The 27,236-nt window shown below is 38.4% G+C and overlaps 1 protein-coding gene across 1 annotated transcript in view; it reads right to left on the bottom strand.

Moving 5' to 3' along the window:
• Positions 1–756: 756 nt before the first annotated feature.
• LOC131064626 (probable protein S-acyltransferase 14) overlaps positions 757–27,236 on the bottom strand; it is a 52,015-nt gene continuing 25,535 nt past the window's right edge. The window contains exons 4-7 of the mRNA XM_057998815.2: positions 1,908–2,031; positions 1,650–1,735; positions 1,449–1,514; positions 757–1,368 (exon numbers count right to left, since the gene is read on the bottom strand). Coding sequence (XP_057854798.1) covers positions 1,243–1,368; positions 1,449–1,514; positions 1,650–1,735; positions 1,908–2,031 — 402 coding nt within the window. The 3' untranslated portion in view covers positions 757–1,242. The remainder of the gene's footprint in view (positions 1,369–1,448; positions 1,515–1,649; positions 1,736–1,907; positions 2,032–27,236) is intronic.

Genomic DNA, 27,236 nt, shown 5'->3' with positions numbered 1-27,236 from the left:
AAAAAAATTGCACCAATGAAGTTTTTTTTAAATTAAGTTTAGGGAGGTTCACATCACTTAGTATCGGACAGCTGGAAAATTAATCTTTTATGGGCACGCGTGGACTGAGCCATATACCCACATCTGTAGCATGCCTAGGGAGGGGCATGGGCATATCTGGCTACTCTGCATCTAAAACATGCATCCCCCAATTCATATCTATTATTTTTCATCCTGTTCTTCCTTTTTGTTCCCCATATAAGCAAACAATTCTCATTGCTCTTTCCATTCACTCTAATTGCTTTTTTGTTTATCACGCACCTAATTTCCAAAACCCTTTGTAATGGCGGCAAATAATCGTGCTAGCATTCAAATATTAGTCAATGTCACTAAATCTAGTTTATTGATGATCATATTCAACATAGCCTGACCAAAAGCTTCTAGAAGTTGCTTGCACACTACAAAAAGAGTCGAACAAGGTGCCTAGTCCATCCCAAAGTTGAGGTGTTCTACAGGATTCACTGTATCATAGCTAGAGACTTGGAGTCCGATTTGGATGTTGAAACTGATTTGATCATTTACTTGTCTGATGTCTCCAAAAGTAAATGCATTCATTCAACATTAATCAATTCTGCCTTCCCTCACATTTCTCATGCCTGTTCAGTCTAGAATTCTGTCGAGGGAGATAACAGAAAGGTTAAAAATAGAATAAACACTACTTCAAACACACAAAGATGCATTAATATGAAGGCACAGGGATGTCTTTTGATGCTAATGTGTTATAAAAACAGCTAACAACTAGGAATTCTTTATTGATTGAACCTTCCGGAATTTTCTAGGCTCAGTTTCACTAGAAAATACATGCTCTTATATTCAATGTTCTAATGGCACATTCAGTGCCCACAAGAGCAACGCTTTACAGGGTGTTTCTCTCCATCATATTGTTAACTATACAGAACTAAAGAATGCTTTGAAGATGCAGAATTTTCTTGTCTCTTATGTCTAGCCTCTTGCAATCTCCATTTGCTTGCTGTGCTCAATCATACAAGACTCAATGCTCAATAACCCTGTATAAAAGATGACATATCGAAGAGCATATAGTACAACGAGGGTGCTGCTTAGCTACAGTCACCCTAGTACTTAATGAAACAAGTGACTATATCCAAAAAGAGCCACACATTTATGATACATAACGGTAAAAGAACAATGTTCAGAAGCCGAACTTGTTCCCTTGTATGCAAGAATATAATAATTCAATAGACATTAAAGTTCCAGTGCATCTAGATCAGGCCTGGAAGGGTACTCAAGTCCATACAGCACAGGCATCCTTTTCAAGTCCTCTTCAGAATATGAAGGAATTAACCAATATAATTTTTGTGTTCCAAATACCTGCAAGATGCAATAAAATTATGAATGTCTAGAAGCCATGCACAGGTCACAGTATAAAACAGAAAGTGATAATAGCATACCTGTTCAAAGTTCTTTCTTCTCCCTAGATCATACATCCACTTTGGGGTGACTTTCTTCTCATACGCCTGGATGGAAAAGGATCATGTTAAAAAACCCATCTTAGTCTAACAAGAAAGAATTTGCCTCTCTCCAGCATGTTGCCAGCCATCAAGGAAACATGCATGTTGAGAACTTTCAAAAATTTAGAGATGGCTACTTACCTCAATTGTTGTTGTGTTTCCAGCCACCAAGGAAATGTGCATGATGATAAAACCAAGAACACTCAATGCAAATGCCAAATTCAATACTGATGGCAGAATACACAGGTATCACTTAAAAGTTAAAAAAACAAATAATATGCAAAAGTGAATAACAAATAATACTACCCAAATGAGATTTTAAACAGGTAAGTAGAAGTTTAAAAACCTGTATAAGTACTATCATGAAGTTATGAACTGCATATTAAGAAATCTGCTTACCAAATCCAAGGAAGGTAGTTGCAAGAGATCCAGGTGAGCCAGCTATTTCCTCTTCGCTAAAGAAGGCTACAAAACGTGGCAGTAATGCTAAAGAAACAAGGGTTGTCTCCAAAAAAGTGTAGAACTGCAATAGCAACAAAAAAAAATTAAAAAATAAGAAAGATACACTATATCAGATACAACAAACAACAGATTTATTTACCGGTATGCAATGAACAAATTTAAAACCTTACATTTGCCGACAAGCCCACACATTCAGAATATAGCAAACTGTAATGTCCCCAATTTGAAGGTGACAATTAATTAAATTGATTTTTATTAAGTTGTCAAAAACAAATAAAATATCCAATAATAACTTAATATCAATTAATTTAATTAAATAAATAATAAAATACTATCATAATGTTACTTTATTAAATAAAGTTCTCCAAATGTGGTCAGCCTAATATTCTGGAAGCTTCTTGGAGTTCTTTCAAGGAGACTGTAGTCAGCATAAAATGCCTATTGTTATATCTGATAATATTTGTTGTCGGGCAATGTATTAATTATTTGTAGTAAGTGGGTTGTCACTCGGGTAGTTATGTGTTTGTTGGTTGAAGGTTGTGTTCCTCTCAGCAACCATCGGGTCCTTTTAAATATGTTGTGTACTGCCAAGGAAGGTAGTATGGTATACTCAGATCTATTGTAATCCTTGGCCAACTATCTCTAGTCTTTTTGTCTGTAATAATTTCATGTGCGAATATAAATATATTTTACTCCTGTATCTGGTATGCATTGTGTTGGTGTAAATAATTATTCATCTTGGATATTATTACACTATACTTAAGTTTACTTAGGTACATGCATTTAATAGTAGTTTGGGTATGAGACACTTGGGTGTTTGTGCCACATTGGGATAGTGTGTGTAGGAGAATTTCCACCTTTTATGGTGTTGATCTTATCTTGTTGTTACATTCCACCTCATGTGGAATATTATATTGTTTCTCCTACCTACCTATTGTGACCATTTCACACATCGCCCCATTGCAAATGGGAACCCCTGCTTTTTTTTGCTTTCTAGGGTTTGTTTTTAGGTCTTTTAGGGTTTTGTCTGTTAGCCTTTGCACTTTCGAGTGTCACCAAGGGGATCACCTGGATAGCAGGTTCTGCTTGAGTTAGGTCAAGTTGGTAAGTGATGAAGTTTGAAAGTCCTGATCCTGAAATTTGGCTAAGTCTGGAATGTCTTGATCCTGAAATTTGATTGTCTGGAAAACTGAAGAATCCTCCAAAAACTAGATTTTGCAATATAGCTCCTGGAGGTCTGAAACCACTCTCAAACATCCTAAAAGTATATATGGAATATAACTTAAAATATAAGAAAGAAGAAAGATAGAAGGAAATGTCACTTATACTTAAATATTATATTCCATAAAATGATCCTGATGGAGAGTTCAAAAAGTCAAATTTCGCTCCTGACCCTTCCAGAGGGTCCAAAGCGAATTTCGCTCCTGACCCTTCCAGAGGGTCCAGGGTGAAAATCAATCTACGACTCATTTCTTGCCTTATTTGACCAAATTTTGACTTGCAAGGCATTTTGAAGGGAAAGTTGGAAATGTTTGAAAACCTTGAAAAAATGATGGATTTTGGCCAAGATTAGGAATTTCGCTCCTGACCCTTGCTGAGGGTCCAGAGCGAAATTCATTATAAACTTCATTTGCCACCTTGTTTGAGCTTGAAACCTTGTTCCTGGCCTTGAAAATGATCTTACCTCGCCCTGTGAAGTGGTTTGAAACTAAGAAATTGAATAGTTTAGCCTGGAATGAAGATTTCGCTCCTGACCCTTGCTAAGGGTCCAGGGTAAAAATTTTGTATGAGCCTATTTTTCACTAATTTTGGCTAACTTGTTTTGTGCAGGGTCTCCCAGAATGAAGATTGGACGTCACTTGATGCAATTGAGGGTTTGAAAGCATGAAAATTGATGAATTTTGGGCAACAAAGGTAAAATTGCTCCTGACCCTTGCTGAAGGTCCAGAGCGAAATTTTGAATAGCTCTCATCTTGCAATGAAAAAAGTCAAGTTTTGGACATAGATGAAACGAGGACATCTCCCTTTACCCACCTGAGAAAGTGTCAATTTGAAAAAGTGAAGGATTTTGTTGAAAACTTAAAATTCGCTCCTGACCCTTGCTGAGGGTCCAGTGCGAAAATCTTGTGGGAGATGTTTTTTGCTTAGTCTTGGTTGAATTGGAATGTCAAAGAGGTTTCAAGGTGAAAAATGAAACATTTTGAGTCTAGATTGCGAAATTCGCTCCTGACCCTTGCTGAGGGTCTAGGGCGAAAAACTTGGAAGGAGGCTTTTCTGGCTTGGTTTGATTGAAATGAAGTCTCAAAGGCATATTGAAAAGAGAAATGAACATGGTCTTGCGTAGTGAAGGAGTTTCAAGTTTGAAAAAAGAAGATTTTTAGTCAAAATTGCAAAAATCGCTCCTGACCCTTGCTGAGGGCCAAGGGCGAAAATTGCAAAATCAACCTATTTCCTTTGAGTTTTGGCTAAGGCAAGGATACACTAGGGTAAAAATGGCCTTCAAAAACATGATGAATAAGGATTTGCTTCCAAAACTTGATGAATCTAAGCCAATAAAATCTTGTGTTCCAGCAATATTCAAAGCAAATCAGACGTTTAGGTCGACAAGTGTAAGTCCCCTTGTGATTCCAGCAAATCACATCATACCACAGAGAGCTTATCCACACGTAGAGATCCTACATACAAAGAACCTTGAAGTCATCTCGATTGATCCTTTTCGCGACATCTTCAGCATTCGGAGGCTTTATTCAAGAGAGGATAAGGTACCCTTTAGGTATTTTATTCTGTGTTCGCATGTGCATAAAAAACACATCAACACTACCCACACCTATTTCCTACCTACCCTTGTTTCTTATTGAGCCACGTCATGTTTGTGTGCTCACATATCCATATAGCCTTGCCTATATAAGCAAACTCATCTACATTGTTTGTACGAACAACGGGCAATCATTGAACATCATGTAATGATCCAGTTGATCACATTTTGCATCTTGATAGAATACATTTTATTCCTATCATCTATTTTGTTCTCTTATTTGTGCTTTCCATTGCCTCTAGATCTTGGCAAAATCTCACATGGTATCAGAGCCATTAGAGTGTCATTGGTTTGCCAATTGAGAGAAATTTGATGCTATTTGGGGTTTTGCATTTTGGAGCTTTTTATTGCAAGTTAGTATTGAAACTTGATGGGTCAAATATGAGGTTACCATTGGATTGAGGAGGTGCAAGAAAGTCATTTTTGCCTTTTGTTTCATCCAAATCGGACTTCGGAAGCCAAATCTAGAAGCATTTGAAGTTTGAAGCTGCAACGGAAATTTTCCAGAAATTATAATTTTGTAGACAATTTTCAAATAGTGATATCTCACTCATCCGAACTCTTTTTTTCGAGCAATTTTTTTTGTTTTGGAGTAGAATTTTGTGATCTATACAGTGGTGCAGGAGTTTTCTGTTTTTCGGATACAGGTTTTTCGGAAATCATGAAATCCCGATTTTTACAACTTTGGAGGCTTCATTTGGGCTCATATGGACTCCTTTTCAGTTGCCATTTTTTTTTAGAGTGCATAATTTTTTGTCTACTTTCATAATCTGCCATTAGTTTGCAGTGATTGTGAGTAGAAATTGTACTTTCAGTATTTGGTCATTTTTTGGCCTATTTGGTACTTGTATTTTGCTTGGATCTCAGTTTAGATCAATAGCAGTATTTGTTGAAGTCTCTTATATCTCATTTTGAGAAGTTGTAATCATTGAAATTAGAAGTCCACTTTGTCATTATTTGCAAGTGCCAACATCATCTTTTTATGGGGAGTCAGTTGTTCATTTATATCTCTTGGTGAAATTCCATTCGGAGGCATCTTCATCTGCAGTATTCTACAGGGTTTCTTTGTTGGTGGCATCATTTTCATGTTTCCACATTTGAATATTTTATCATGATGTATGTTCTTGCTTGAGAAATGTTGTACTCGCACTATCATAAAGTGTCACACCACTTTGTTTCTTGTCATTGTTGACTATTTGATGTAATCCTCTTGTACACGTAGATTAGGAATATCTTGTGAGACTTGGTGCATGGCTCCAGTTGAGACTTAGATTGTACACATTTGTGCATGGCTCCCGTGAGACTTAGATTGTACCAATATTTCTGCCATTTACGAGTATCCAGATGATTCTCAAAGCAGGTTGTCTCCATGCCTGATCTTTATTTTGTTGCAGCGAGTGATTCATCCTCATCGACATGGTACCTGGTTTTGTCACACTTTGACATTATTGGTGCAGCATTGGCTCTCTTTCTTCCTTATGGGGTGGTATTTTGGTCAACACCATTGGACCATCCTTGCAGGAGATTCGACATTGAGGGGGGGCTTCATGGTCTCTTCTTCATCATTGAGAGCATTGTGTGCTTTCATCATCTCTCTTTTGGGGGAGGGTTTTTTCCCATTGGGTTTTTCTCTCTTTCTCCGTTTATGGGAGATTGCATTTGCATTTGTACATGGGTACCTGTTGATGTGTTTTTTATGCACATGCGAACATAGACTAAAATACCTAAAGGTACCCTATCCTCTCTTGAGCAAAGTTTCCCAACTGCTGAAGATCTCGCCGAAGGATCAGTCGAGGCAACTCCAAGGTTCTTGTATGTAGGTTCTCTACTCGTGGATAAGCTCTCTGTGGTATGATGTGATTTTGCTGGAATCACAAGGGGACTTACACTTGATGACTAAACGTCTGATTCGCTTTGAATATTACTGGAACACAGGATTTCACTAGTCTAGATTTTGAAAAAAAAGGAAAAGGATGAGGGCGAGGAAAGGATCTAATTCTGACACTAAGAATGTAGGAGCAATGAATAACCTTTGATGAAATTCTAACTAAGTCTTGTTTTGACATCCCAAGACCATCTCCACAAGGCTAGTGCGATCTTCGGAGGAAAACTTTATGATATTCAGATCATCGCTACAGACATAGACAACATCAGGCTGATGCATATCAGTGAAGAAGCGACAATTGAAGTTAAGCTTAAACTGAATGATTCCAGTTGACTACACAAGGTAAGTCTGCAATCAACAAACTGCTAGTAGTATGGATATACGAATTTCACCATCAATCAAACACATTTCTTCCATTCATCTAATAACATGAAATCAAATCTGAAAAGTATAGAGACCATGCAAATTGTTGAATCGACCCATAGATTTCACCATTTCTTCAATGAAGTTTTACAAGTCTTTTACAACAACATCTTGGCAACAATCTTTGCCTTCTCTTTCTATTCTACTCTAATTGCTATTCTATCAACTGACTATTCACTATTTCTAACTATTCACCTTCTAACTACTGACTAACTACTATTAGCCTTTACAAATGAGGAGCCAAGGCTTATATAGCGCCCTTAATACAATTCGATGGCTCAGATCAACTTGAGATCAATGGCCGAGATTTTACAATGAAAACCCTGATTAGGGTTTGTTACAACAAACTCAATTTTGGCCAATGAAAAAATTGCATTATTTGGACACATGTCCTCTCTGGAATATTCGACCAATGGATAACCGGGGTAGGTACATTGAAGTTTGTGTCATCCCTGATGAGTCAGGTACATTGAATCTGGACACGCTGAGGTGGACCAATCCAACTGGAGGAATGATGACTGGGACGCCACCCTGTCTGACACTTGTAACTTGGTTGATGTTTCAATTTGATGATGCTGAGAAGATAACTTTAATTAACTCTTCTGAAACTATTGGCTCCTTCAACGGACCCTTGCTTTATGTAGTATCCCTTGCTTATGTATGGAAGAATTGATGATTTTGATTCAAGGAATATTGTCCAACAAGTTACATACAATCTACAACTAAGCACTTTACTGATTTGCGAAGTATATAGGAAACATATATCAATTTAACTACCAAGGGAACAACTCAATTTTTCATCAATACTAGAATTGACATTATGTCAAATAGATGTCATACATGCTTCAGAAATATGGGAGTTTGAAGTATACAACTGTTGCAATTAATTTCTGATCACTATTTCAGACTTTCTACGATAGACAATGACATACATGAACAAAGATGTAAGTTTGCAACTGATCTCTAAATCGAACCCTGACAAGATAGGATTCCAATTAAGCACACTTGAATTGGCTGAGTACCAATTCCAAAGAGAAACCCTTCAAAGGATCTTTCACCCCCTCAGTTATGCAATCACTTGGGAGGTATCGTTCCCAATGATTTAGCTGAATACTTGCAGACCTTCAAGCTCCACAAATTCTCAAGTAGATGCACTAGAGAAAATAAACTTGGATGCCAATTGAGAGACCCATGGGGTCTATTTATTCACTTTTTAGAATCTTCCTCTAGAAGCCTCTTAACTTTCTAGAAGTATCCATAACTTTCTAGAAGTATCCATAATAGAATCTTCCTCTAGAAGCCTCTTAACTTTCTAGAAGTATCCATAACTTTCTAGAAGTATCCATAATAGAATCTTCCTCTAGAAGCCTCTTATCTTTCTAGAAGTATCCATAATATTCTTATAAAATCTCATTGCACTTTTTAGATAAAAAAGTAACTTTATAAAATAAAAAGTGCACCTCAATTTAAAAATATAACATCTTGGCCCCAAATAATAAAATATAATAAATATAATGTCTCCAAGAGCATAATGAGCCATCCAATCACCAAATAAATGCCAAAATGACTCTCTCACCACAACCATCTGCCTACGAGAGTCTGGAATAGGCAAATCCACGTAAAGTGTCATGTCATACTAAAGAGGGGACATGACACTTTAACCTCCTTTGTCTTTGATGTGCAGGATGGATGGTGTACCTTTCCTTCAAATGTTGGACTGGAAGAGGTCATCCTTGATGATGCTGGGCTAGAAGTGGTCGTCCTCGATGATGCTGGACTAAAGGTGGTCGTCCTTGATCTGGTCTTCTTTCCTCTGCAAAACAAAGCAAAAGATGCTTAAGGACATATAATAAATTCACTTCAACATAGTATTTTACACCTTAAGTCATCAACAAAAGATATTAAAATGGAGCTTGCTCAAGATTTTCCCCAGGGGCAGGCCCTATAAGAATTTCGCCCTGGACCCTCTAGAAGGGTCAGGAGTGAAATTTGCATTCTTGGCCAACTTAAACCTCTTTTCAACATTACCTCACAACCAACTCCTCGCCTGGCCCAAACAAGGTGAAAAAATAGGAGTTTCAAAAGATTTCGCCCTGGACCCTCTGGAAGGGTCAGGAGCGAATATTCTTGGTTAGGCCTCAATTACTCCATTTTTTTACTTCAAAATCCTCCGGAAGGTGACCATATGCTTGTTTTAGTCCAACAAAGTCTAGGGATCCATCCTTTTAGTTTCTCACATGGGCAAATTAGGTGATAATGGGAATTTTGCCCTGGACCCTCTGGAAGGGTCAGGAGCAAAATTCCTTCTTTAGGCTTCATTCTACACTTCCTTTACCTCAATTCATCTTGCAAGGCTTAAATAACCTCCCTCCAGTCTTTTCATGCCTTAGGAATCAAAATCTTGTCTTGACACAAAGGGGAAATAGTGATTTAGATGAATTTCGCTCTGGACCCTTTGGGAGGGTCAGAAGCGAAATTCACTTTTTGCTTGCCTATTCACACCCGATTTCATTTTCTTCACCTCACTTCATCTGGACTCCCTCACATTGAATCCACTTCCCAACTTGGCAACATTGGTTTGATCTTCACAAGGCCTAAAAAGTCAAATTCGCTCAAAAACCTAGCCAAGGACAGGACCTATCCAGAATTTCACTCTGGACCCTTTGGAAGAGTCAGGAGTGAAATTCTCATTTTAGCTCAAAATTCACACTTTTGATGGTCAAACATCTTTCCAAGGCATTCCAAATAGTTTTTCTCACCCTAGTCCAGGCCTGACTTAACACAAAATTTGGAGAAAAGGATGGTTTTAGTGTTTTTTGCTCTAGAACCTTTGGAAGGGTCAGGAGCGAATTTCTTGTTTTGAGCTCATTTCTTCAATTTGATGACTCTTGGCAATTCAAGGACATGCCTAAGCACCTCTAATCTTGACCCACACTAGATTTGGCATAAATTTGAGCGAGAAGATAGGTTTTGCACAATTTCGCTCTGGACCCTTTGGAAGGGTCAGGAGCGAATTTCTTCCTCTAGCCCAAAATCATCATTTTTGGAGACAAAAATCCATTCAAGGGCAATCTCAAGGGCTTCTATCATCTTTGTCTAGGCCCGGCTTGGCACAAATGTGAAAGGAATAGGTGGATTTTAGAATTTCGCTCTGGACCCTTTGGAAGGGTCAGGAGTGAAATTCTTGATTTGGCTCAATTCCTTCAATTTCAATGATTCCTAGCAACTTGAAGTTACTCCTAAGGACCTCTTCCATCCCAAATCACTTTAGTTTGCAATTGTCTTGACACAAAATTGGAAAAAAGGTGGTTTTGGTGAAATTTCGCCCTGGACCCTCTGGAAGGGTCAGGAGCGAATTTCTTAATTTAGGCTTATTCCTCCATCATTTCAAGTTGAATTCACCTCAAAAGGCTAGAAAACACTTCTCCTCTCACATCCAACCCAAGTTTGACTTGATTTTGCAAGGGAAAATAGGTGGTTGAAGAATTTTTGCCCTAGACCCTTTGGAAGGGTCAAGAGCGATTTTCATCATTTGGCTCAATTCCTTCAATCTTGATAATCATTGGCAATTTGGAGTCATTCCTAAGGCCTTCTTTAATCATGATACACACTAGATTTGGCATGAAACTAAGGGAAAAGATAGGTTTTGCACAATTTCGCCCTGGACCCTTTGGAAGGGTCAAGAGCGAATTTCCCTTTCTAGACCAAAATCATCATTCTTTCAATCCCAATCTTCTTTGCAAGGTAAAATCTCCTCTCTCTTCGCCTTAGGAACAAGGTCTAAGCTCAAGCAAGGTTAAAAATATAGGCTTGTAAGGAATTTAGCTTTGGACCCTTTGGAAGGGTCGAGAGCAAAATTTCCTTCCTTGGCTAAAACACTCATTCCTCAACTCTTTCAAACATTCCCAAAGGCCACAACATGTTCATTCTCCCTTTCAACATGCCTTGGACATCAAAATTTGGTCAAACACGGAAGGGAAAGAGGTCTAAGTAGATTTTCGCCCTAGACCCTCTGGAAGGGTCAGGAGCGAAAATCATTTTTTTAGGCTTGATTCTTCATTTCTCCAATTCCAAACCACCTCAAGAGGCAAAGACATGCTATCTCATTTCCATCCACGCCATAAAAATCCAAGGACTTGACTCATTTTTCAATGCTTTCAAACATTTCCAATGGCAAAAGATGTCCATCCTTCCTTTCAAGATGCCTTGCAAATCAAAATTTGGTCAAACTAGGGAGGAAATGAGCCTTAGGAGGATTTTCGCTCTGGACCCTTTGGAAGGGTCAGGAGCGAAAATCTTAGTTTAGGCTTGATCACTCACTTTTCAAACTTCAAACCACCTCAAGAAGCAAACTTAGATCATTTTCCACCTAAGGAACAAGGATTGATGCCCAAATCAAGTAGCAAATGAGGTTTATAGTGAATTTCGCTTTGGACCCTTTGGAAGGGTCAAGAGTGAAAATCACTCTTAGGCTAAAATCTTGATCTTCAAAATCATCCAACTCCCTCTCAAGGCAAGAACATACCAATTCATCCCCCATCATGTCAACGCCTAGCCAAAACAAGGAAGGAAACAAGAGATATAAGGATTTTCGCTCTGGACCCTTTGGAAGGGTCAGGAGCGAAAATCATGTTTTGAGCTTGATTCTTGACCTTTTCAACTCCAATCCTCTTTGGGAGGCAAACATAGATCCTTCCTCTAGCATTTCTACCGAGATCCTGACTTTAGCCAAGGGAAAAATGAGTGTTTTCAAGAATTTCACTCTGGACCCTCTCGAAGGGTCAGGAGCGAAATTCATCTTTTGGGCTAGAATCCTTCATCTTTACTCACTCCCTAAGGCTAGAACATTCAAAAATACCTCCAAACATGCCTTAGAAACTAGGAAATTAGTCTTGACAAGTGAGAATTTGAGGTTTATGAGGATTTTCGCTCTGGACCCTTTGGAAGGCTCAGGAGCGAAATTCCTAATCTTGGCCAAAATCCTTCACATTTTCACATCTCATCACTTCAAAACTAGAGCGTTGGTCTAAACAAGGGAGGAAATGAGGTTTTCAAGAATTTCGCTCTAGACCCTCTGGAAGGGTCAGGAGCGAAATTCGCTTTGGACCCTTTGGAAGGGTTAGGAGCGAAATTTGACATTTTGGTCTCTCCGTCAGGATCATTTTATGGAATATAACATTTAAGTATAAGAAAGTTCTTATACTTTAAGTTATATTCCATATATATTGTCAAGATGTTCGAGAGTGGTTTCGGACATCCAGGAGTTATATTGCAAAATCTAGTTTTTGGAGGATTCTTCAGTTTTCCAGACAGTCAAATTTCAGGATCAAGACATTCCAGACTTAGCCAAATTTCAGGGCATTTGAAGATCAGGATGACATTCCAGACTTCATCACTCACCAACTCAACCTAACTCAGACCTTCAAGGATGATACTCACTCACCAAGCAAGACACAATTAGCAACAAGAGCAAAACCAGGCCCTAAGGAAGACTCTCAAAGAAACCCTAATTCTGGGGCCCCGTGGACTCACCCTGGCCCAAGCAAAGCCTGCCATCCTAGCGATCCCTCTGACAACACTCAGTATACAAAGGCTAACAGACAAAACCATAAAAGACCTAGAAAAACAAACCCCAGAAAGCAAAAAGGAGGGGTCCCCATTTATAATGGGGCGATGTGTGAATACGTCACAACAGTACCTAACATGGCCTAGCAGTCGGGACCCATCTTGCATTGCTTAGTTGCATTGTAGACTTTAGTGCATTCCCCTAAGTTGCACTTAAGGGGGGGTGTTGGTGTAAATAATTATTCATCTTGGATATTATTACACTATACTTAAGTTTACTTAGGTACATGCATTTAATAGTAGTTTGGGTATGAGACACTTGAGTGTTTGTGCCACATTTGGATAGTGTGTGTAGGAGAATTTCCACCTTTTATGGTGTTGATCTTATCTTCTTGTTACATTCCACCTCATGTGGAATATTATATTGTTTCTCCTACCTACCCACACCTATTTCCTACCTACCCTTGTTTCTTATTGAGCCACGTCATGTTTGTGTGCTCACATATCCATATAGCCTTGCCTATATAAGCAAGCTCATCTACATTGTTTGTACGGACAACGGGCGATCATTGAACATCATGTAATGATCCAATTGATCACATTTTGCATCTTGATAGAATACAGTTTATTCCTATCATCTATTTTGTTCTCTCTTATTTGTGCTTTCCATTGCGTCTAGATCTTGGCAAAATCTCACACATTGTTATTTGTATTATTATTATTTCTTGTATTTAATTTACCAAATATAGCAATAAACATTTTGGCATCGTTGCCTTAAAAGAAATCAGGTCAGCCTTGAGTGATTCATGCCCTTAGACCCCAATAAAGGTGAGAAGAGGCCACAAGGTGGTCAAGACCAAGCAATTAGGCGATCTTTAGGGATTGTAAAACAAAGAAAACAAAGAAGAGATTACGAGAAAAAATCGAGGAAAATCCAACCAAACGATTAGACCATCTGTCTATACAGTAAACGTCGGATGAGGAATGCAAAGAGGGAAATCTTGAACTCAGACATTTCGTCCTCTATCCATCTCAGGATAAACGAGATTTGGAGGATCTGAATCGCCGACCCTTGGCTGGATGGAGCACAGGGACGAGTCAGAGCTTGGAAGTACCCAAAGTGCTGGGGATGGTGGAGGTGGACATGTAGAGGACACACGTGTGGCCGAGAGTGTAGGGAAAGCACCGAAACATAACGGTCGGAATAGTCCACCAAGTCCGGTGCACAAGGGAGTAGGCACGTGAGAAACCAATTTGCACCGTATGGGGAACTTGTCCCTCGCTGAGGAATCAAGAATAAGGGGGGCTAAGACGAAGATTCCATGGAGGAGAGAGTATAGAAACAAAGAATGTGCCCAAGGCGTAGAAGACACAGAAGGTGGACACATAGAGAGCTCGTGCATGGCTGAGAGGGCAAGAGAGGCACATGAACATAGGCGAGAGCGAGACAGTACAATCCGGTTGAATACACATGGTACATTCCGAGTGAAAACAATGATGAACACCCAGGGGAAGCAAAAACCACTTAAATGTACAAGCGACGAATCGGAGGATCCCGTACACCATTGCAAGACCTGCATAATAATATGGGAGGTGAATGGTCAAGACGACCAGAATCACTGGTTGAAGGCATTCCTCACCACCCTACGGAGAATTGCCATCAACTGGTATACAGACCTAGCGGCTCAATACAAAGCATCATGGAATGAACTGAAGAAGGCATTTCAAGAAGAGTTTAAACTACTAAGAGGCAACAATGAAATTGTTGCAGAAATTTACAACACTAGGCAAGGGAAGAACGAGAACATGCGAGCATACAATCATAGGCTCAAAGAACTGTTGAATAAGATGGAGAACCAACCAGCCGACAGGTTGAAGAAGAGGTGGTTCACTAAGGGATTGATCCCCTCGCTGCACAAGAAGTTGAAAGTAGTGCCTCCATCCTTGTACGTTGATGCTTACAATTGGGCAATGGATATCGCGAGTGAAAAAAAAAAAAACCCTCCCACGGGAAAAAAGGAAGACCAATGATGACAAGAGAACCAAAGGTAGCAGTGATGAAGAATCCAAAATGATTCAAGCCCTTCAACAAGATATGTTGAGAATGATGAAAGAATTGAAAGCTGAGAAAGGAACCAATAAAGAAAGTAATGAACTAGCACACGAAAGATAATTGTCCTAAAAAGATGTTTTGTGAGATTTGTCAGGTTTACAGGTCATTCAATAAAGGAGTGTCCATATAATTTGAAGACTAGAAGTACACAAGTACTCTTCACACAAAGAGAGTCTAGCCCATCAAAACCACAAAATGTATCGCTAGGTAGTTATGGAAATCAATGAGGGCAAAATCAAATACAGCACAACTCCAGAGGACGTCCTATCATACATTGTCGACAATATAGTGAATGGGGACACTTTGCGAGAGATTGCCAAAATAAGAAAGACAACATACAATTATTGTGCAAATGGTGTGGACCGGGGCATCATGAAGACACCGACTGCCCGAAGCAAAAGGGTATTAATATGCTAGACATGGCAGAACAAGATGAGGCAATTTTAGCAATCACGAGAGCACAAACAAAGAAGGCGGTGTACTCAAACCCTTGTACGAAGAAGGAACGACTCCAAGAAGCCAAAGTAGAAGTCAAACAAGTGTTGGCAAAGGAACGAATAACTTCTAATGGACCTACAAGTACGTCATTGCGGGAGTCAAAGAAGAACATAGTTAGTCAAGTGTTATAGACAACCATACCCATCAAGGTGACAAACCACCTTCAAACTATGTTGCAATTGAGAGTGGCAATTACCAACATAGTCAGTGACAACACAGTTAACCAAAGGCAATGTAAACCACAAGAGAAACCGACAAGGAAACCACCATGTGAAGGGAACGAAGCCAGCGATCCAATGTTGCTAATAGTGAGCATCATGATGAAGCTAGCGGTCATTGAGATGGAAATAATGGGGAAGAAGTTGACAAACACCATTGTCGATGGAATACCGATGCTCTGGCCCTCAACCTTCCACTTGGTAGGTGTCGACCAACACGACATCAAGCCGTTAGGAAGATTGATGGCACAAAAAGTAATGATTGGGACACAACAATTTTTCTTGGACTTCGTTGTTATCCCATTGCAGAAGAAGGCGTCTAACGCACTCCTCGAGAGGGGATGGTTGAAAACTGCCAAGGCGAAATATAATTGGAAGCGGAACACACTCTCGATCAAGAGTGACGGGAGGAAGTACGACATTGACCTGAGGAACCAAGCGGTGAGTGAAGAACTAGAATCCTCCAACCCAGAGTCCGAGGGTGGAGATTTGTAATGTCCCCATCCGTTGGTACTTAGGAAATAGGGACAATTAACTTATAATTCAGGTGCAAGGGTTTCCTTTCCATTAACCTTTGCCAATATAAGTGAATTAGCTAAATTTGTGCGAGAATTATAATGACCACTAACTTGTATACTGATGATTGGTTCCTTTGTTCAATGAGTTTGATGTATAAGGATTCACTTCTTTTATAAAAAAATTAAGACTATGCAACATTAAGAGATTACATCAATAGCTGTATATTGATCTAATATAGACTCAAAAATATAAGAATGGTATCTCTGAAATATACTGAACCTTATCTGATCAAGAGTAAAGTTGTTCCCAATAGTGCTAAATAAAGATGCAAAGGGGCTCCCTTTGATCAACCCAATTGCTTATGTGTCTTGTGAAATTGCGATATACTACTTATTGGTCGATCAACATTAGCTAGTGTGGCTTTACTTCTATGCAACAATGAACTTGCTTGGGGTTTGGTAAGACCTTCCGACTTATGCGAATGCTGACCTCACCTACCCTACACAAAATAAGACTGCTGCTCAACCGGAGCGCTCTTGTAATATCCCCTAGGTCTTATAGGTCTAAAAATTGCTTTATGAGACACAAGGAATATTGTCAAAAACTTGCCGAACAGTTCTCCAACTTGCTGGTCTTATAAAATTAGACTGATATAACCTTATATAATGACTTCCTAAACTAGAAAAGTCAACACTATCATGCATAATTCACCATCTAGGACATTCTAAGCCTTTAACCGCACATATACATGAGTTTACAATGAGTACATATGCACTTACAGCCAAGTGTCAATTTGTCAAACATTTAACATGGAACCTCAGATAAACAAGTAATCAAGAACACTCTTATTCCTCATTAAATTCAATTGCAATGATCATACGAATTAATTTTCACCCAATGACCATACACTTGACACTAATTTCTGAGGACATTGGCAGCCATTAAAGTCTGAGTACAAACTGAAAATACAATGAAATGAACCTGGTAAATCTGCAGAGGTATAGGAAGCCAAACAGTGGTCTACAAACTTTCCCATGTGCCAAATAGATCTTCTTATGTGACTGTCGAATTGTTGTAGGTCTGAAGACACTGAGAAGTGTTGCCCAAAACTCCTCCTCCAAGTGCCCTGTTCTTCCACTAAAGGCTTAGTGTTGAACTTCTAGGAAAGCTTGGTTCTAAATTGATGTAAAATGAAGCTCATTTCAGATGCCATCTTGCTGCTGTTGGAAATGACTCAGAAGTACCACTGTTGCTGTTGTTTAAAGCCTCCAAAAATCACTTAAAACTGATCGGAAATTCCTCTTAAAATAGCGCCTTCCACTTAGTTGATTTCCAACCATCCACAAGCATCATAGGTGAAATCAAAGGGTTTAGGGAATGGGGGACCTGCTGTAACTCGGCCCCTCCAAACTATTAATTTATGCACTTAAATCACCAATAAATGCCCTTGAAGAAATTGCCCATGCTCTCCCTTCAATCTGCAATCAACAATTGGAAGAATCGATGCTCCAAATGAGAGATATGAATGAAAATGTGGTTCCAAGAGGTCTGCAACCTCTTTTAACAGAAAGCTATAAGTCCTTCGATCTGCCTCCAATCAATCTCCAAATCATCAAATAGGAGTATCGCTGTCCTCTTGATTTAAGAATAAGCTCCCATTATCAACCTTCACCAAATTTGGAAATTCTGGAAGTCTGAAGCCAATGAGGTCTGATATAAAACTCTTTAAGCACCAATTAATACTCTAAAAGGTATCACTGCGGCCTCACATCCAATCTGCAATCATCAAATGGTGAAATGGAGACATAAATTTACTGTAGCAAATAACTGTTCACAGCACTGTAGCGTAGCACTGTAGCAGCAAATAAAAAACTTCTGATATCAAACTTAATATGCTCAATATGAGAAGTTGAGTGCTCCTCACTCTCAAGAAGAAGCTAGGGTTTCGTCCAACAGCTTCCTCAATCTGCTAAAGGTTTGCGTCCTCAGAGATTCAACTAATGCCACCATGCATCAGTGCTTCAATTTCAAATCCAAATCTCCCAATCTCCTTGATCCTCTAACATCCTCTTCTATTTATCCTTTTTCATCACCCTTCACGAGGTTCCTTCTAGAAGAGGGTAGGTACACTTTATTATTTAATATTATTTAAGTGACTTTTAATTATTTTTAATTTTTATACTTGAGTCACTTTTTAATTAAATTAATTAAATATAAAGTCACTTTTAATAATTTATTTATTTTAATGACTTTATAAGAAATTAATTTAATTAATTCCTCCTTATATCACCTATTAGCCTAGCGGCTAAAATTGGGGACATTACAGCTCTATAAATGGATATGAAATCCCCATAAAAAAGTCCTACCTTGATACTCCCCTTCAACCCTTAATTTATATCTTCTTATCAATAAGACATCTCTCTTTGTGAGAGGTAGTGTCTCTTGCTAAATCGCACCATTTGATATAAAAAACTATGTCTTTTCTTAGTTGCTGGATTTAAGGAAATAATAATAAGACTTGTATAATGTCATCTCTATCTTGACCGTTGTATTAATACAAGCTCACAGTTGCTTCCTTTATTAAAGTCTTTGCCTTCAATACTCAATTTGTATTGCTGTATATCGTCCTTTATTACCCCCTGCTTGCTAACATATAATATTTAGTCTTGTATGTGAATGATTTGCAAGCATATTTGAGTTTGTGGTGATGCGAAAGACGGTTTGGGAAGAGCTTTGAATCTGATATATTCTGCCAGATAGATTATTGTGACAATGGAGATTGTCAGAGATGTTTGTCATGTTATTGATCACTTGATTACAATTCAACAATTTCATGATCAAGAGAATCCTTCTCAATTTCAGTTGAGCTCTTTCATTCATTGTTGATTGACAGTGAGTCCTTTGGCAGTAGTTTGTATCTTGTCTTCAAGAAGTGTTCTTCAGTTGCACAATTCCTTTGTATCTTGTCTAAGGTAGTGCGCCTTAGTTCTACAAGTCCTTCAGATGTTGATGCTCCTTGGCTATACGCCTAAAAAGTTGTAAATATTGTTATTCATATTGTTTAAGTTAGATTCTCACCGTGGTTTTTCCATGTATATCTGGTGTTCATGTGTTCATGTGTTTTTGTTTGATGTGTTTATTAATAATTGATTTTGAAGTTCTAGACTGATTCACCCCCTCCCACCCCCTCTTAGTCCAGTTGAGTGTTCAACAAATGATCATATTATTATATTTAAGTACAATATCATTAAGTGATAGTGGTTAGTTTAAAATATGAATTTGGATAACAAAAAAGTTCCTTTAAAATATACAAGTGAGATAGATTTTACAATATAAAGTGCTTAGTTAGATGTAATTTATGTTTTTAATATATATAAATTATGTTTATAATATAATATTTATTTATTTTTATTCGGATATTTCAAGAATATTATTAGTAATAAATATTAATTACACAATAATATTTAATAAATAGATAAATTTCAAATAATCATTTGTTGGTAATATTATATTAATTAATAGTGATAATAATAATTGATATATATATAACGATCAAGGAGGGGACATGACAAGATTTTGGGATGGAGGGAAGGAAAGGCATGGAACCAAATGATGAAGGGGTGCTCAAGTTGGAAGATTGTTCTGAAGATGAAACAAGTTCTATGAACAGATTATTTCACTGGCAGATGGAGCACTACAAAGTCTTCCACCCTGACTGCAACATGCTACAGATCGGCGAAATTGAGAAAGTGCAAAGTCCGTACACAGGCCAAGTCCGAACATTATGTACAAGGACAGGCTCAAGGGAATTGTATGAGCTCAGGTCGTATGAGAAGGTGAAGAGAAGTTGGAGGAAGTTGTACAAGAGTGGAGGTGAGTCGTATGGATAAGGGAAGAGAGGATCGTACGTGAGCAGCATCAAATTGCCATACAACTGGGGGCGTTGCCCCTAGACCCCCATTTGATTTGTCAGGTACACTACAAGTTTGTGGTTGCCAGTACAAGCCATTGTCCACACTGGTGCAGGAGCACCTAGTTTTGAGTGCAATTTCTTTATTTTGGTGTGTTGGTCCATAGTTTAGTTTTGGATGATGATTAAGGGACTTCTCATAGGTCCTCATGTGTTTGTGCTATGCATTGGTAGGATGGATGTCAATAGGATCATGCATTTGCTCAATTTGGGCTTATAAGCCCTTGTAAGCCTAAAATGGCATAATCATGCATTTTGGTGTAAAACATCTTGAAAAGCCTTATTTGGCATTGAGACATGTCATGGTAGTGGTTTTTAGTCATCCTAAATGGTTTAGAAAAGGAAACAAATCATGAAATGCAAAAATGCACTTTTTGGCAAAAGTTGTCAAAGTTGTTTGACAACATTTTGCAACGTTGAGCAACTTTTTGCAACTTTGAGCAAGAGGTTGGTTAAGCAACTGATGGAAAGTTAGTTAGGCCCAAAATGGCATATAAATGCCCTCAGTATGAATGTAATGAGGTTGGTGAGCACTTGGAGCAGATCTTAATACATCTTGAAGACCATTTTCTAGTTTTTGCCTTGTGTTTTCTCTAATTTGGAGCAGCACTCCGTACTTAATGGATTGATTGCATTGTTGTTCTCTAATAATTGCTTTGTATATATTCTTTTAGTGCTCAAGAAGCAATTAAGTTAGTCTTTGTTGCAGGTTTGAATTGAGTTTTTGATTTTGTAAGCTCTCAGCCTGAGCAGCGGTTTGGGAGGCCCAAACATGGTTCTAGCTTGAAGTCCTTTGAGTTCTTCTCAATAACCCTTGGGATTCGAGCCATGGAACCTTTGTACAGTGTATATAGTCTTTATTTTGGTTTGGAGGTCATTGAAAGGCCATTGGACATCATTTCCTAGACGAGCTCAGTTATAGCCCGGTTAGGAAGTGATTGAAATTATGCAAGTGCTTGCAGGAATGAGCAGGTTTGGAGTTGCCAAGTGTTTGGCATGAGCAAGTGAGGTGTGGCAGAGCCTATGTGAGAGTTTGGAGGTGTGGCAGATCAAGGAAGTCATAAAACCCTTGAAGAAGACCAAAAAGACTCTAAAACCCTTCAAAACAAGCCATTTTTGGGTTCCGTACCTGTACGGTCAGACTGAGTTTTCTCACCTCATGAATCTTGATGTTCTTCCAAAAGGGTACTCAAATCATAAATGAGTTTGTCTGGGCCTTTGGGAAAATTTTGAGTAAATCCACAAAAACCGGCTAGGCAGGGCTAATTGGGGCTCTAGGGCTACTAGGCCTAGAAAATAGGAAAAGGAAAGAGCGATGGAGAAATGGAGGAAACCCAAACACTAAACCAGTTGATTGGCCTTGTAAAACCTTATGAACATCTACTATAACCCCTGCAAGCGTATGTTAAGTGTTTGATAGTGTAAGGTTGGATTTACCCTTGTGAATCTCAACCATGCCTGAGCAACCAGTGAGCACATTCTGATTGGGAGCACTCCTAGAGAGTTTGGAAGTTTAGCTTGGTTGATTACCCAGAGAATAATGAAGGGAGCCCACTAAGACATCACTTGACTGCCTTTTGAAAAAGGATTGACTCTCTTTGAGTACCCCTCCCCACCACACACTCCTGCCATTAGTCTTCCTGAATATTACTTGATGCTTACTTGTCGTCTAGAAGACGACTTTTTCTTTTGGGGGGGATGACGTAGTCAACATAAAATGCCTATTGTTATATTTGATAATATTTGTTGTCTGGCAACGTATTAATTATTTGTAGTAAGTGCATTGTCACTTGGGTAGTTATGTGTTCGTTGATTGACAGTTGTGTTCCTATCAGCAACCGTCGGGTCCTTTTAAATATGTTGTGCACTGCCAAGGAAGGTAGTATGGTATAGTTGGATCTATTGTAATCCTTGGCTGACCATCTCCGGTCTTCTTCTCTGTAATAATTTTATGTGCAAATAAAGATATATTTTACTCCTGTATCTAGTATGCATTGTTACTTGTATTACTATTTCCTGTATTAATTTACCAAATATAGCAATAAACAAAGACTAGAGGTAGGAAATAAGGCATGCTAGGATTTGATAGACGTTTAATGATTTCTGGAGACGTTCAAGAGTTTGATAGGAGGACTAGATGAAAACCTACTTCTTCCAAAGGGGTGGATCAGTGACGGAATCTACATCTCTACCAAATTTGTGATGTCTCCATTGGAGACCAATTTGCCAATAAGTCCTATTGGGTTTTGCTGATATTTCTATTTCATTTGATAAGAGTCCTTTATGGTATCTATCTTGGAGTAGCTACTCTCTGTGATATGGGTGAAACAATATTATTAAGCCGTGAGTCCTAATTATCAGGCTAAAACAATATAAAAGATTGGCGATCATATTAGAGGGAACTGTAGCTTATATTATTGTAATACTTCCTTAAGTCGTGGCATCAGCTCCTGTATCAGCTTATGGATATTTTCAGTTGCCCAGCGATATGTTATGTGGAATGATAACCTCTGCTGAAGGAAATATTAATTATCTTTAATGTGCCGATGTTTTATGTTTTAATTAAATGAATAGGAAGATTCATTTACAAATAGGTGAGATTCCATAGCTATCGGGAATTCAATATTGTGTGTGAAATTAAGAGAAAAGGCGCTTATATATTTAATAATCTTTGGGTGTATGAAGATTGCCGCACATCATTTCTCCGTCTGCACAGCTATAGGTGGTCGCGAGCCAATCTACCTTCATCGCTGTCACAGCTGTCTTGTGAGCGATTCCATCCAGGTTTAAGAAAAGATACGATTGCCCGAGTTATTTGTGGAGTCACAGAGAATCGCAAGGGAGTCTTGCAGTTGACAAAATTAAGGGGTATATCAGACAGCTGCCGTCCTTCCTATATCGATTATTGTTCAATGCAAGACTTCTAATTAATATCAGCGAATCTCAATGTTAGATATTAATATATCGTAAAACGGGAGTTTGGAGAATTTCAATACAAGTTTGGTGATCTAACTTTAATTTTTGTCCTTTTGGTAATTGCTGAAAGGTTGGAGTTCACTACTTTGTAATTTTGTTCTGAGAATGAAAGCAAATTGTCTTTTTGGTAATATATGTTGTCTCTATTATGATTTATATGCAAATCTATATGTCATATATGATACTGAAGCAAGACTATTAAAGGAAACTCAGATTTGAATACATTAATTTTGAAAGTAAAAGAAAGATAGTGTGTTTTTCTATTATATCTGTTTGGGGATATTTCAGTGGTATCAGAACCAAAATTCTGCCAGCCTGTGGGATATTAAGGATGATTACAGAAATGGAAGAAAAGGAAAATGAAATTGCGGCCTCTAAAATTGTTGGATGGTATAACAGATATCAAAGGATGAAGGATCTTCTAACATTTCAGGATTATCAAAATCTAGCAAGGTTGACTATACCTGTGAATGAGGAGGTATTCAGAATTTTCGATGAGTACTTAAGTGAAACTGAGGAGGTACAGGCTACCAAACCTTTTGATAGGTACTACATGAGAAAAAGGAAGGAGCAATTGGATCCTGAATTAGGAACTCAATGAGAGTCAAAAGAAGATCAAATTGTGCTTGGTCAAGTGGGAGTTGATGCTTGTGAAGTAACTGAAATGAATGAGAAAAGTAAAGAGCTGAAGCCAGAAGAAAGCTCAGAAGTTACCATTGAAGAAAGGATACAGAAGAAAGAAGAATCAATTGCTTGTGATCTACAACTTATAGATGATCATGGGAAAAACAACAATCAGCCATATAAGGATATGATCAAGCAAGAATCAACTATTGCATCTATAAGTGGAGAATACATAAGTCTTCATGGTGACAAAAAGGTTGAAAAAAATACTATTCTGGAATTGGTCAAACCAACATTTACTGATTAGCTATGTGGAGGTATGAATCCTACCAATGTTCCATTGCATGAACTAACTCTACATCTTATTGGTAAGGAATCAATTTGTGATTGTGATGATGTTCATACATTTGAAAGCAGCACAAAAATTTGGTCATGTAGTGAGATTGTTTTTCCTTGCTTCATACCCATGGTTACATCGAAGAATGTGTGTCAAGATCATATGAGGTTTGTTGTCTTGGAGAGCTGATTGTGGAGACTACAAGATTGCTTAATAAAAAGGTCCTACAATTTGACAATGTTTGGTTTGTCATGGACACTTCACCATGGAGTTGGTTGAAGGGGGAAAACATAACAGCTAAGGAGATGCAGGTCTGGATCAGTTTAATAAAAACTAAGGCAGCTAGGAGAGTATATGACCTTCAGCTGGACACACCTCATAGACCAGCACTTATGAAGAAGAAACTTACCATTGAAGAAGATGCAATAAAGGGCAACAAAGACACCTTGAAGAGGCAGGAACATGATTCCGATTTTCTGAGTTTGAGTCCTTTGTTATCACATGAACCTGGCATGGTAGACACTCGAGTGGATTGATAAGTATGAGGTAAAAGATAGAAATTCAGATTGCTCACAGTTTGATTTCGTAACAGCAGTTGAAGAAGAGCATGAGGTAAATGATTCTACTCACAGTTAAGTTGGTAATCATTTGATTGAGCATGATGATGGCTTAACTTCAAAACATGAGTTTTGTGGAAGAGATGTTGTGAAGGGAGCTATGTTGGAATGGTACGATTATGAAGACAAATCAGAACATTTGTTTGAAGATGTTAGAGCTCAAGAGTCACATCACTTGAAGGTCAATTGAGGTTAAATGAAGACATGATTATTGCATTTCTAACTCACATTGATGATACTTAAAAGATAATGGCAGAATATTTGTGGAAAGCTCAAGGGGGACACAAAGGCCTTGAAGGAGAACTATCTCTTGCAGACTTACAGGTACTCAGAGAAGCTTTGTTTGTGATGAAATCAAACTATCTACACCTACTTTCAGATAGAGATCATCTGCTCCAGCTTAATGAGATGTATTTTGATGCATTGAGAAGAAAAGAAGATGAAGTAGATAAGTTTACCTTTGAGCTTAAGGCTACTATGGACTTCTTGAAGAGTAATCAAATTGCCCTTCAAGAATCAGAAAACCAGGTTGATGAGCTTCGTTTGGAGTTGAGCTTGACCCATTCTTTCATCATCCAAGTCATCTATAGCAGCCGCATCCAAAGAGCAACAACTTAATATGAAGATTGTGAAGAGTAGACACATGGATAAGGAAGTTGTGGGACCCCAATGTGAAGTTTTTAGAAGGGAAGATGAAGAACAACTTGCAACCATGGAACAAAAGTTATGACTGCAGATACATTTGGTTTACAGTTAGAGACAACTCTTGAACCAGCACTTGTTGATGACCATCTATTCATGGAAGGAGAAATGATTAAGGTTTATGAAGACATCACACGAAGGCATGAGGAAAGTGCTGATTTCTTGATTTGGAACAACAATCCCTCACCTATGTCTAATCATGAGTTGGCAGCCCATACACACAAAGATGTTAATGTTATTAAGTCTTCCAATATTGACACTCAAGATTTGAGAGTCAAACATGAGGCATTTGTTATGGATCCAAGCCACAAGAGGTCTGAGTTTGCACATTTCATCATGGAAGATGTAAAGAAGACACAAAGTATGTGTGAAGGAGGGCTACAAAGAGCAAGGGATGCAAAGTGGTTGGCTGGCCAAACAAGACAACACTCACAAGATGTCAAAGAATGCTGCAATCATATAGATCAAGCAGGACAATGAACAGAAGTCTATCTTCGTTCACTATTCCTTCTAAGTGAACAAAACATGGAGCATACAAATGATGAGCCTTTCAGGATGAGGAAGCAAGAAGAACATGTAGTTGTGTGTGAACAAGCAAAGACGTATGATCCAGGAAATTTTATTGGGATCTCTACTTTGCATCATGAGATTCATAAGTTTCCTCTTTTAGAGAATCCGTTGAAAGCTCAAATCATAAGGGAAGATGGGATAGTTGAGCACACATTTGGAGGATCAGCCACCAGTGTTAGACCTACACATGTAGAGGGAGACATAAGTGAATTGGGCTTGGTTAGGCTTTGGTCACTCGTGGTGAGTTTGGGGAGTTATTTCTTTTGGAGGCACACATGGTAGAGCATATATCTTTTGGACCAGCCTATGTAGTAATGTACATGGATGGTAGAATTGCTGATTCAGCTTTTCTTAAGCATGTAAATTCTCTTAGGAAGACCATTGATACAATTTTGGAGTATGGAGCTGCTCAAATTTCAGAGTATGAGGAATGCACAATCAATGTTCTTCATATTAAGTGGCTTTTACTGCGGGTGGATAAGTCTCAACTGAGCTTCAATGCAAGGTATAGTAAAGTACACATATAAAAGCAGCACTTCTATCCTAATTCGTTGGGTTGTAGTCCACACATTGGCAATAGGCAGCTGTTATGTATTGTTAACCACAAAGATGTCAATTGTCTTTTGGGGACAACAGCTAATTGGAGGAGTTGGAAAGGATTGTATCATCTTTCTCTTTTTGGAGATTGGCTTATTGATGAACATCCATCCTCCCTTGTCATGGGAGATACTCATTGTTTCACTTGGGGTGGGGATCTTAATCAAATAGATGTTGTCTTAGTTTATAACAGCAGCATATGGTGTATTGACATAACTGAGTTTGCACTTTGGATCATCATTGATCACATCCTTGGGAACTCATATAGATGTCGGTGGTCACTGAGCATTGATGGCATGATAAGAGGCATCTACTCCTCCACTCTCCGTTGGTGTGAGAATGTGATGATTTGGGATCCAGGTGGAGCAGCAGAGAATTGCTCGAGGGCAAGCAATGTTTGAGCTGGGAGGATTGTAATGTCCCCAATTTGAAAGGTGACAATTACTTAAATTGATTTTTATTTAAGTTGTCAAAAATAAATAAAATATCCAATGATGACTTAATGTTATTTTATTTAATTAAATAAATAATAAAATAATATCATAATGTCACTTTATTAAATAAAGTTCTCTGAATGTGGTCGGCCTAATATTCTAGAAGCTTCTCGGAATTCTTTATAAGGAGACTAGAAGTAGGAAGTAAGGCATGGTGGGATTTGATAAACGTTTTATGATTTCTAGAGACAGAAACCTATAGGAGTTTGATAGGAGGACTGGATGCAAACCTAGTACTTCCAAAGGGGTGGATTCGAGACGGTGTCTACATCTATGCGAAATTTGAAATGTCTCCATTGAAGACAAATTTGCAAATAAGTTCTATTAATAAAGATATTTGCAG

Source organism: Cryptomeria japonica, chromosome 9, assembly GCF_030272615.1.
Source record: "Cryptomeria japonica chromosome 9, Sugi_1.0, whole genome shotgun sequence".
In the NCBI taxonomy this organism is placed as follows: Eukaryota; Viridiplantae; Streptophyta; class Pinopsida; order Cupressales; family Cupressaceae; genus Cryptomeria; species Cryptomeria japonica.
The sequence above is the reverse complement of the archived record's forward strand: the minus strand, read 5'-3'. Positions and strand labels throughout refer to the sequence as shown.